The following is a 12,354-nucleotide window of genomic DNA, read 5'->3' on the forward strand; positions in this document are numbered from 1 at the left end:
GAAGATGTGCTCTGAAATTAGGATGTAGCTGTTAGACGGATGACTGTGCAGCACACAGTTTGGCCCAGACTTGCCAGCTCTTTGGGTTTCCAGTTAGCTGCAGGTTAGTGTGCTGTGCTGGCCATTTAGAAATGTGGGTTGCTTTGGTTACACTGAATTGGCAGGATGACTCCCACAGTAATCCCTCATGGCTCCAGGGATGGGTGGGAGCAGACAGTGCTGTTCAGATTTGTGTTGTGCCAGATCTCCAGTACATCCCTTGTGTGTTTTATGATAAGAACTTTTCAGAAGTGTTCCAGAAGGCCGGTTTAAGCCTGTGATGTTTTATCTGAAGATTTTCCCTATAAAGGGAGGGGAAAGGGGAGGAAAGAGGGAAAGGCTTCTGTTGTATGTCAGGGGGATTCCAGAGAGCTCTGCCTGAACTCTTGGCATCCCAGCCCAGTGGATGTGCTAAGCCCAGTCCTGGGCATGATTTATTCTGTAGGTCTGCCTTAGGACACGCCAAAAGTATCCCACCTGCTCCCCCACACATGCAATGCTCTTGCCATCTTTTCCATGCTGCTGTTGTGTACAAAAAGTGCTAGCCTTTCCTGAAATTGCAAGTATTTTTAAAATTTGAAGTCTTGTTTGCACCAAATGGAACTATCTTCAGTGAAATATCATGTAGCTGTGCAGATGTAATAAGCTGCAGTTTTCTGTCTTTTGATGAACTATTGTGTCCTCCTTTTCTCTTTTTACTATGGCCATGAGACTTTATATCATAAGTGCACTGGTGGATGCTCATCCAGTCATCTCTACCTCTTGTTTAATGACTTTGCGCCTCTTTGATTTTATAATCTAGCTTAAGGTCTTCTTAATGTACTTAAATGTGTAAATATTTGGAGATTTGTATGAATGCCTAATGGCTTTAACTGTCTTAAAAGACTATTATATGCTCCTCCCTGGTCTATTCCACAGGTGTCTGTAGTGCTTCTTGTTGCAGAAATTTTTGCATCCCTTAATGAAACTCATTTGTTCTCTGTCTTTTTCTGGTGTTCAGTCTGGTGTTCAGTTGAGGCCTTCAACCTGATCTGCAAGACTGGCACAAATGAAGCAGTTGCAATTTTGCTTTCAACCTGGAAATTTCTGAAATTTTTGCATTTGTTTTAATTTAATTTTCCTGATAGTGGGTTGAATTAAGAAATTTTGTAAGCTTGAATGAACTCAGAGATGTGATTTTTTTTTTTTTTTTGAGTTAGAAGTTCTAACTCGCATGCTTCTGTTATTTTACCCCAGAGCTTGCTTGCTTTTTTCTTTTTATTGCTGATGCTGATGTGACTCATCAATCTGGCTACGGAAACCTAACCCATGCTTTTTTGTCTTTAGGCACTCAGTGTTACTGAAACCCTGATCAAACCTTTGGAAAGATTTAGGAAAGAGCAACTAGGAGCTGTAAAGGTTTGTCCCTCCTTGCCTTTATAAGTTTGTTTAATTTCTCTACTTGGATTGCATTGTAATAATGACATGTAATGGCAGAAACATATTATTGTTTATATTTAATGCGTTCAGACTTTTTTTGTTTCTACTTTGAGAACTTGCTTCAGAAACACATGGAATGTTTCAAGAAGAGAAGAATGTGTCCTTTCCCTTCCTTCTCTCCACCTCCCTTTTCTCCTCTGTCTGGAATAGGAGGAATTCTGCTAACAGCCTGTCCCCCCTTTCCTAATGGCTAATCCTGCTAATGGGTGTTCTGCTTCATATTTGCCTGCAGTTGCACAATCAGAGGCTGAAAAATATTTACTAGCTAAAGGAGCTCACTCACCTATATGCTTTTAACTGCATTTTTGCTACCTGCAAGCGAGAATTGCCTTTACTTAATTTTTTGTTTTGAATAAATAACTCATTGGCTCGGTATGCATGGGATGAGGAGACTAAAGACAAGATGTCATTGAAAGTATTTTTGATAAAAGCGTTTCGTCATTTGTTTTTTAAGATTGTCACTAAGTTGTGAATATTTAAAAAAAAAAGCAAAGTAAATTTCATGTATGAAGTCCAGATTAGTTTTAGATAAAAATAACCAGGTCAAAGACAAATTTGTGTCTACCTTCCTTCTTGCGGTGAGAAATTTAAATGCGTATTAAAAAAAGTAAAGAAAAAAGAGACCAGCATTTTATTATAGTTTTCCGTTGTTAAAACTCAATACATTTTCAAAATGGTATATGGTTTATTTTACAATTTCATGACTTCATCACCAGTGGTATTTAGTAGCTAAGACAGTATTTCACTTATGAGAGCACTATACATTTTGACTTCGGCAGGAGTGATTAATATGTTCTGAATATGATTCCAATGTTCATAGACTGAAAATGCTCTGTTGATCATAAATCCTTTCAGTTCAATGGTACAGTAAGCTTTGTTTAATTTTATGGACTTGAGAGATGTGTATTAGGTGACCCAGCCAACACACACAATAAAACTTGGTCTGTAATATAGCCAGTCTTCCAGGGAAAGAGAGAATTTGTTCTGAATGTAACAGAGTGTCATAGAAGCAGGTGTGTAATGAATGCATTATTTCAGCAGTATTTTTGCTGTTAAAGAATATTGCTGGTTTTGGGGTGAGAGCTCCTACTGCTTTAAGTTATATCTTCACTCACTCCCTACTTAGAATTCTCTCCCTGATGCTTCCAACACAAATTACATTCTCACAGCCTACATCTCCCACTTTGGATGGATGTTTCTTTCCTTGTGTCCCTGCATACTGTTTCTGTGTAGCTGTGGCTTTTATATCTGATCTAAACTTTTTTTTTTGACAGAATCCTCAATGACCTTTAAATAGAAGTCTTAGATAATTGTATAATGTTTAAATAAAAAACCTCTAAAATATTTAGGTCTTGGAATATTCTTAATATTCATTCAATGTAATCAAAACACTGACATGGGAATATAACTCTGCTTAGCTTTGAAACCAAGCTATGGCATCTAGTGGTGAAATACATCTGCAACATTGTGTAGTATTTGCTTTAGGAGAGATTTATGCTCTACCATTACAAAATAGTCGTAATTTTGGATCTGCTGCCTCAGGTTTTTTCTGCATCTTAATTCCCTTTGCTGATGACATGGTCTAAGTTAAGATTAAGAACAAAAAGGAGGAAAGTTTAGCTTCATAGAGCTGGAAGCTGAGACACTTATTGAATTACCCCTTAGTGAAAGGTGTTGCTGCACTAATCCCAAGCTACGTGTGTAAAGTTTCTGGCTTTGCCTGCTAAGACGTTGAGAACTCTTTTTTTTTTTTTTTTTTTTTTTTTTTTTCCCTGGGAGCATTCAAATGTTCACCACATCAGTGGAAATTTTGCTAATATAAACACAAAGATTCACCTCTTTCCCTGAACAGTACTTTGTTTTTAATTCCCCATATTACTAATATGTTGTCTCTAACCACCCTGATACTATACGCATATCTTCATGATTCTCAGTTGATAACAAATATTTTTTCAAGACCCCTTTTTTAAAGGAAGTTCTGAGTCTCAGAGTGGAGAAAGGAAATTCTGGTAGAAGTCCTTGCTGATAATCAATTTTAAACAGCCTCTTTAGTGTAATTCCATCTTCAGGTTCAGAGCACAAAAATGTCTCTTATAATATAGTATATGTAGTATTATTCAAAATGAAAGGTTAAGAGGAGAAAAAAAGAACTGTCTGTAGATTTTAACCAAGGGTTTGGTTAGAATACATTTAAATGTGATTTCAAATCTACAGATGATGAAAAATATTTTAATTGAATTAGTATCTTTCTGATGAGTAAATCTGCCATTCTTAAATATGTAGTTAAATACTTGATTTTATTTATTTCAGGTTATTTTCAACTGCAATTAGATATGCTAAAAATAGCTTCAGAACTGGTTGGTTGAATTAATGAATTCTGATTTTTGCCTTAATACACTAGAACTGAGGAATCAATTTGCTTTACAATATCTTCTACTAAATTTGATTCAGAAACCTGGATTTCTGAAAAAAATGTAATGACTGTCCCTCTTTCAACACATTGCTTTTGGTGGTCAGATAAACAGATTTGCATTGTACAAATGATATTCATACGTGTCTGTGAGAGTTTCTCTTTTGATACTATGATATTAAGTTTTATGGGTATTTTTAATTTTTACAGGGTTTTTGTCATGGGCACAATAGAACTCTGGTAGGAATAGGAATTTAGCACTGAGATTGTTGTATAGCTTTAAAATGAAGAAATCCTGTAGAATATTGAGGTGTATTTGCTTTGGGTTTTGAGCTGTTGGAACTTTTCCCTTGCCAATTTTAGAAAGTTATTTTTTCAGTGAAACTGCTATTTCCTTGTAATGCCTTTTATTCAAATAGAAGATGGTGTGGATGATGCCTGAAAGTAATGAAAAATGCAATAAATCAAGAAGAGGTCAGGTTTTTTCTTTTTTAACTTAAAAGATGTAAACATCTGTGTGATAAGCTACACCATAATGATGTGATGGGATTTCAAGTTAGCCTTTTAATTAATTTTTAAAATGAGATGGAGCATATTTTTCTCTGCTTATTGGAGCTACGATATTTTTTTCTCTTTGTTCAGATGAACTAGAAATTTAAAAGAAAAATAGTACATTTATATTTACATGGTTGTTACTTTGTTTCTGTGTCTAGGAGGAAAAGAAGAAGTTTGATAAAGAGACAGAGAAAAACTACAGTTTGTTAGAAAAACATTTGACTTTATCAGCTAAGAAGAAAGAGCTACAATTACAAGAGGTATTGTTGCCTCTACTTTTTTTATGCAGGCTGAAGGCTTTGGAATAGGTAACTATACTTATGCAAATGCAGAGACAACATTCTTAGTGGTAAAACAAACCAATTTTCTCATCTGGTGAGAAAATCAGTATTTGCTGAACTTAGTACCTCAACCATTTTCTGAGTCAAGGGTTTTATGTGTATGAAGCACTGAGCATCATGTAATTTTTTATGTATAATTGAGGGAAGAGTGAAGTGCAAACATACTGTGAACAACTCTGAATTTCTTAAAAGGCTTTACCACTGATGTAATTTGCATTGCGTTGTGGATATTGACTGGATGTCCTGTGGTAACACTTTATGCAGAGGACAGCAAGACTTTTATATTCCCAAATAAAGTGGGTTTGTGCCTTTTCTTTTTCTCACGTTTTGAAGATCTGTTTTGGGATTTTAAGTAGTGCTATAAAAAAGTTTGTTGACAGTTTATAACTGATATGTTTTGCCTGGCATTCCTTCTGTCCCTCTGGGTTTATTATCATCATCAACTTATTTGTAATAGGTTTTATTTCTAGAGCAACAGCAAGTAATATGTGAGAAGACTGCCGGGAAATCTTGTACAGACTTGCTGTAGCCAGAAGGACTTTTTTTCCCAGATAAATGTAATTATGTCAGAATTATTAATGCTTAGACTAAAAAAAACCTTAATGCTTTCCTCAGGGATAACTCCTGTCTCTGATTTTTCTACTCCATCCCAAATATTCTATGCCATTTTGCCTAAAAACGGTTAATATTACTGAAGTTAGCCAGAAACTTCTCTACTCTTGAGTTTCACTAAAATGTCACTTCACCCTACTGCCTTTGCAACTTAGACCCTCAAACATGTAAACAAGTGTCTTCTGGGGAGTTGAGGTGTCCCAGTGAAGTTACTGCGCATGGCTCATATGTCAGGACCTGTACTTTTGTCAAATTGATCAGCTGCCAAGGAACTTGATGCAGAGAAAATGATAAAGGGCTGATTATGATCGCTTGATGAAATATGGTTCTTGATATCAAATCTGAAATGAGGCCTAACCTCAATGGAAAAATACATAATGCCTGTAAGAGGCATTTTGAAGCTGTATCAAATACAGCCTGAAGCTTTAGAGCATGTGTGAAATCTAGAATGAGCAAACAGGTTTGTTTTAAGAGTCCTTCAAAGTTTCATGAGCAAAAGTTCTGAGATTCTTCAGTCAGGCTCTCACATTTGTGTGTTCAATTTTGAAGTATAAATGTATAAGCAATTTAAAGAAAAAAGGCCCTTGCAGCATATTGTCAGAGGAAGTAGGAAACAATTTCTTGCACAAGCTTAGAGAACATGCATATATAGTTGTACTATGATGTATATAATTTAGTTTTATCCATGTCTAGTTGTGTCAGTTCCTGACAGGAGTAAATAGCACAGGTATAAATTTGACAAAAATTTGATGAAAAACATGCCATGTTCTGGAGTGTGTCTTAACATGAACACAACTTTTGACCCTCCTGGTGGCAGGATAGTCCCTTAATTTCACTGAGGCGCAGTGTGTGTCTTATTTCTCTCTTTCTTTGGCAGTACACAAACTAAAAAGCAACTTGCTGGGTGCATGGGGACGCTCATGCCTCAAAAAACTGAGAGATGTGATAATGTATTCTGGACATTGTGGTGAATGTGGTGAACCAGATGGCCTTCAAGATCCGCTTCAGAGTCTTTCTAGGGTGTTGTGGTACCCTTCATGTGTATATGATTAGAAGCTTAGCTGACAACTAAAACAATTCCACAGTTTATGGGATGTATGAAAATGGCATGGCTTGTTGAAACCCATTTTCTTACTGAAATACTTATTAGGGCTTTATTTATTTAATGGCATTTGTGGTAATGCCCCTTTAACTGCTGAGAGTTGTCCAGCACAGAGCAGTAAAGCCAAGCGTGTCTTAAGGCAAAACTGTCTTAAAGCTAATTTGGTTTATCCTCTTAAAGCACAGCAGTCACTGCTCTGCCTGAAGGATGTAGTCTCAGTATTTAAGAGAGAGTCTGATAGTAAGTCTTGTCCTTTCACCTGACCCCTTCTCCATTTCCTTTGGTAATTCACTGTATAGAAGCATTTTGTATTATCTTTGTAGGCAAAGATTAAGTGTTGGTTACTTAGAGTAACCTTTTATTTAATGTATTTTAATAACAGTTTCTATTACCAAGTTTTAAGATTCATTTAAACAAATCTTACATGTACCTTAAATAATAACTTCATAAAATAATAGGTAGACGCTAGAAAGTGAAATATTTATATGCAGATGGATGGCAGCTGAAATGTAACTGTTCAGCATTAATATAGTGTTGGCATTTCTGCAAAGCAGTGCTAAATATCAGCTGCAGGTAGAAAGGCTGCATTTTTAGATACTTGATGCTCTGGGGAAACTTGTGGAGTGTTGTACCAATGAGTGAATATTTTTCTTTTGCATTTCTTGCCAGTCAGAATGAGTACAGGTGTGGGATGGGTACAACAGCATTCTGGCTATTTACAGCAGTTATTTGGAATATAGGGTAAAACTTAGAGCACCAGCACTGTGGTTTTCAAAAATAACATTTTCTTCCTTAATTTGATTGGAGAGATGATTTCCACCTTTTCTAATGGAAGATGCTCTTAGGTCCCGCTCTCTGTCAAAGGACAAAGGCACCTTTGCAGTGTTGTTAAAAGTTGGATTCCCTAGAAAAGAAGCCTGAAGAGGTGTTTCTGGAATTTTTCTAAACAATCTAGCCTCATGGTTCAAAACAACATATGTTACCTAGTGAAAGGGAATTGCTGCTGTTGTTTCAAAGTAAATGAATGATCTATGTTGTAACAAATCCCTTAAATATGCTGAAAATTTATCTGCTTGCCACTTAAGTGTGTGTGTTATCCTGAAGCTGTCTGCAAAATGTCTGTGCAACTCCATGAGGTGTGCTCTGTGTGCAGGCTGACAGCCAAGTGGAGCAGAACAGGAAGCACTTCTATGAGCTGTCCCTTGAGTACGTGTGCAAGTTGCAGGAGATACAGGAGCGGAAGAAATTTGAGTGTGTGGAGCCTGTAAGTATCGGTGAACTCAAACTACTCTACCTGTCATAAGGGATGGAGAAGGAATGCATTTGGACAAAAGCCACGCTCTGCTGTCTGGAAAACACAACCAATTGCGTGACTTAACAGAATTTAGAGCAACTTGTTACATCTGCACAGATTCCTAATGCAGATAAACTTAACCAGGAATGTCAAATCTTACTTCAGTAAGAAGGGCTGATTTGGACCCACTGATACTGATTTTCAGAAAATGTGTGAAACCTTTTGTTGTACTGCAAAAACCTCAGTTCACATTGTGAGATAGAATAGAGGCTTCAAGAGGATTTCGGTATAAGGATTCTTGCCTTGGATTTTCTAAGTAATGAAGTGCTATTGCTGACTAATGCAAGGAATCAAATTTTAATTCTGAAGGTTGGGCTTAGAGGCCTGTAGTAAAAAATTGCAGATATAAATCAATTAGGAGGGTGCTGCTGTATAAGAAGCTTTTACTGGGTAGCCTGATATGTTTAATTTCACTTGCAATTGAATCTGTGCAGAAATAAAGGGCTTTAATTGAATTTTGGTGAAAAATCACACATGCACTGATGAGACTTTCTTAAATCTATGAGAAGAACTTATTCTAAAATCTTCTAAAATGTACATTAGCTTAGTATTTTAAATATAAATTTATCAAACAACAAGAGAACAGTAGGTGTAATACTGAGAATAAGGGGAGGATGCGTTGTAGAAGCGAATTCCATTCTCTCATGCTCTGAAGTCTGTGCTTTTGGGCCAAGTCTGTCCTTTTATTCTGATAGAGTTGCTTTAATGTAATACTGAAAGAAAAGTTTCAAATGACCCTAGTCAAAATAGCTGGTCATTATGCAGTTAGTAAGAACTGTCTATTTTAATGTAGATAAATTCCTCTATGAAAAAAAATTGCTAAAATGCTTAAGGGGGAATGAATTACTGCAATTATATTAGCATTGTTTAAAGAATGGTAAAATACTGTGAAAAGAATGGTTGTGTGTATTTTGGTGTAGATGTGTTGGCTTTTTGCTTTTTTTTTTTAAATTTGGGATGAGGGCACACAAAACTAGTGGTTTGCATATCCTTGTTTTTTATCCTTGTTTTTTATCCTTGTTTTTAAAATAGTTTTCTAATCCTAAATAGCTTTGCTTTTGGTTATTGTGTTTCAGACCATTTGAAGTTTGCTCAGAGCAATTAATCTTCAAATTATATTCTTGCAGTGTTTTTCATATCTGAAAGCCCCTTCTGGATGGGGCTCAACTTTTTGTTGCTTAATTTGTAGTTGAAGTTTACACTAGACTACAAACCTGAGATTATTTTGTACCAAATTCTTATTTCCTTTTCCCTTAATAATACTTAAAGTTTATGGTTTTTTTTTTTCATTTTTTGAAAATGGTTTGCTATACGAGTTGAGATGTTTATTAAATGGGTTGTCTTGTTCTCTTTAGAGTTGTTCTTTTATGTCTCACTTGCTTTGTTGCGGCAACCTGAACTGAATAGGAGAGTTAGACAGGACTGCACCTCATTGCTGCTTGCAGTGTAGTACAACTTGTTTGTTCTTTTAATTTGAAATACTAATGTCAGCATATGCCAAGTGGATTGCTTGCTGGCTCTGACAGAAGGGTCAGATCTGTGCACAAAAAGTAGCAATGGGGAAAGCTTCCTTCTTCCAGCAAACCAGATGGCTGATGTGAAAGTCATCTCCACGTGGTCATTAGCAGAGAGAGGAATGACCAGGGAAATGCTGACTGAAAGACAGAATGATCATTATCTCCTTGTGTACAAATATGTGTTCCAGACATATTTCAGAGCAGTTGTAGGAAAATGTTAGACAGGAAAGTTTGGGAACACGGGATATACATTCCCTATGGTCAAATGGAAAGTAGAGATGAGTTGTGAAATTCCAGACAGGACTATCCAAAATGTCTGTATGCATAGATCATCATTTGGATTTTAATATTACTCACATAGTGTAGGCATTAGTGGAAAATTATTTTAAAATAATCATTTTGTGGTGTGTCTTTCCAGAAAAGCCTATGTGCAGCAATTTTATTGAAGAAAGTGGAGTTTTTTGTTCTAACATATCTTCTATTCCTGTTGCAGGTGCTGTCATTTTTTCAGGGTTTATTCACTTTCTATCACCAGGGATATGAACTTGCTAAAGACTTCAATCATTACAAAACGACCCTGCAGATAAATATACAAAATGTAAGTCGAGTCTACTTTTGTGAGTAAAATTGCTGAAGTTGCTGCATGTGCAGTACCTGTATTGCCAACACGTAGTTCCATGTGAGTGCATTGTCTATGAATTTTGGGGATGTGGTGCCACCTCCTGGATAACCAACCACATCACTGAACAGATCATCACTAATTCAGTGAGTTCTTTGTAATTTCTAATAATATTGTAAAAAACCAAGCATGAAGTAAAAGCTCTCCACTCCTTTTTGGTTTTTTTTTAGACAGAAATAATGCAAGGATTATTTAAAAATGAATGAAGTCTGGTAAAAATGCATACAACACTGGATAATTCAGAGTATGGACAACGAAATACAAGTTCTCAGTGTTTTGGGTGTGCTTTGAAATTGAGTGGCCATGTCTGAGGGTCGTTTTCCTATAGGGCTACGTTATCCATTACTAAGGGAAGAAAAACAGGTGGTCACAGCAGTGTGGAGTTTGTGTTTGTCTTGTCACAGCCCTTTCAGACCTGAAGATGCCTGTTGGTTTGGGGTGTAGAACTGTGTGAGGAGATTTGGTATTGACACCCATGGCGTATTTGACAAAATGATGTTTTCCTTCAAGGATAGGCAAACCACTAGTTTAGTGTGCCCTCATCCCAAATCTCCCTGTGTGATCTGGACTGGGAGAGCAGGAAACAAGGTGAACTCTGTAGCAGCGAGATTGACAGAGTCACTAGTCAAATGGTCTGTTTGCTTACTTGAGATTTATGAAGAATAAAGCTTGCTCAGAGGAAGTTGGGTGTGCCAGAGGCTTCTTGGTAGGAAGCAAACCACACACCTTACTGCAAACGAGTAATTCCTGATAGTGCATTTGTTTTGTTGACCTCTGAGGGCATCTGGAATTAAGACATAGAAACTACTTCTTGGAGAGGACAGTCTGTTTTTAGAAATGGCTTAACTAGCAGGGAGGGAGAAGGGTGGAAGGGAGGATTACAGTTGTTGTCATGCAGAGTGACGTGATTCACGTGTCATGATACCATTCTTTTAATTTTCTTCCTATATGTTCGAGTGTCAGGTTTCCTTTTGAGCTGCTGTTTGGTTTGAGAAGGGGAACTGATTAATGGTAACTTCATAAGCAGACTTCAGTGGCAGAAGTCAGTGCTTGTGGGGGAAATGTCAGGACAGACTTGGCTTCTTATGTGTGTTTAACAGAGTGAGGATCAGCATAGATGATGCTAGATGAAATGTGAGAGGGAAAGTCTGATACTCAGTTTTGAAGAGCTGGATTTCAGAATACAGATGGAAAAGAGCCAGTGGAGTGATCTGAAGAAGTGATGAGCAGTAAGAAAGTAAGCTAATCTCAGCAGCTGCATTTTCAATTGACTGAATGGTATCACAGTTTCCCCCACCAAATTCTGAAGAGTTTGAGCTTTGCAGCTCAAGTTTTATGAATAGATAGAGGCTGTAGAGAGAAGGCAGAACAAAGCTCAACAACTATCCGAGGTAAAATGAGAATAGAAGGAAGTTTTTGAAGTGATTGTGAGAGGACATGACACATTCTCCTCTGTGCTGAAGATCAACAAGACATCCCAAAGGAAAAATGTACTGGGGTTTGCCTGTGGTACAGCTGAGCTGCTGGCAGAACACTGGATTGATGAGTTAGAAATTGAAGGGTACAAGATCTAGTACAGACAGCCTGGCTGGATATAGAGAGTGATTTAAGATTAGCTGTAGTAGTTGCCTTTCCTTTCATTCAAGTTGTCTTTACTGTGAGAATTATTCTATGGATTTCCTCTCCACATCCTACCACAAGCCCTGCCTTCCTCTCACTGCCCATCTCTTCCCCTTAAATGAAAGAAAGGAAAAGACCCACCCCAGCTTTTCTAGGCCAAGCTCTAGAAAACTGATTCTTCCAGAAGTTGCGCTATCATGTATGCTTGTCCTGGGAAAAAGACAAAAGTGAGGCTGCACTTTCAGAAAAATAAAGCTCTCAGAAAGCAAAAAGGCCCATAAGCATGCATCTGGAACTATGTGCTTTCCTCAAAACACATGTACCAGCTTGGATTTTAAAGTTTTTTTCAGTGTTTGCAGCTTGGACAGGTGCATATAGTAGAGAAAATCAGGCATTACCATGATTGTTTTGGTTTTATTTGCTCATTGACCAATTACCAGTGTTTTTTAGAACAAACCAAAGAGTTTCTTGTGTCAGGTATGAGCTAGTTTGTCGTTTTGTGTAGTCCTGTCATATAATTTGTGGGTGGCATGGTTACTTTCTGATTATTTTTGCTAATATTCTGATAAATATTTCTCTTCCGGCTGCTTGCAGACTTTGGAATAAGTGACATTCAGGAATAATAATCAACTGGACTTCTGAGTTT

At 37.0% G+C, this 12,354-nt stretch overlaps 1 protein-coding gene across 4 annotated transcripts in view; it reads left to right on the forward strand.

The window, feature by feature from the left end:
* The window catches only part of ARHGAP10 (Rho GTPase activating protein 10), a 137,102-nt gene that overhangs the window by 50,989 nt on the left and 73,759 nt on the right, over positions 1-12,354 (forward strand). For 3 of the 4 annotated variants that reach the window (XM_005525592.3, XM_088056574.1, XM_088056575.1), the window contains exons 4-7: positions 1,366-1,437; positions 4,642-4,743; positions 7,692-7,802; positions 9,903-10,007. In XM_005525592.3, the coding sequence (XP_005525649.1) occupies positions 1,366-1,437; positions 4,642-4,743; positions 7,692-7,802; positions 9,903-10,007 (390 nt within the window). The remainder of the gene's footprint in view (positions 1-1,365; positions 1,438-4,641; positions 4,744-7,691; positions 7,803-9,902; positions 10,008-12,354) is intronic. The other variant, XM_014254742.2, reaches the window with a different exon arrangement.

This window comes from Pseudopodoces humilis, chromosome 6, assembly GCF_049639895.1.
Source record: "Pseudopodoces humilis isolate 2021_Gansu_Grassland_sample_001 chromosome 6, ASM4963989v1, whole genome shotgun sequence".
Lineage (NCBI taxonomy): Eukaryota > Metazoa > Chordata > Aves > Passeriformes > Paridae > Pseudopodoces > Pseudopodoces humilis.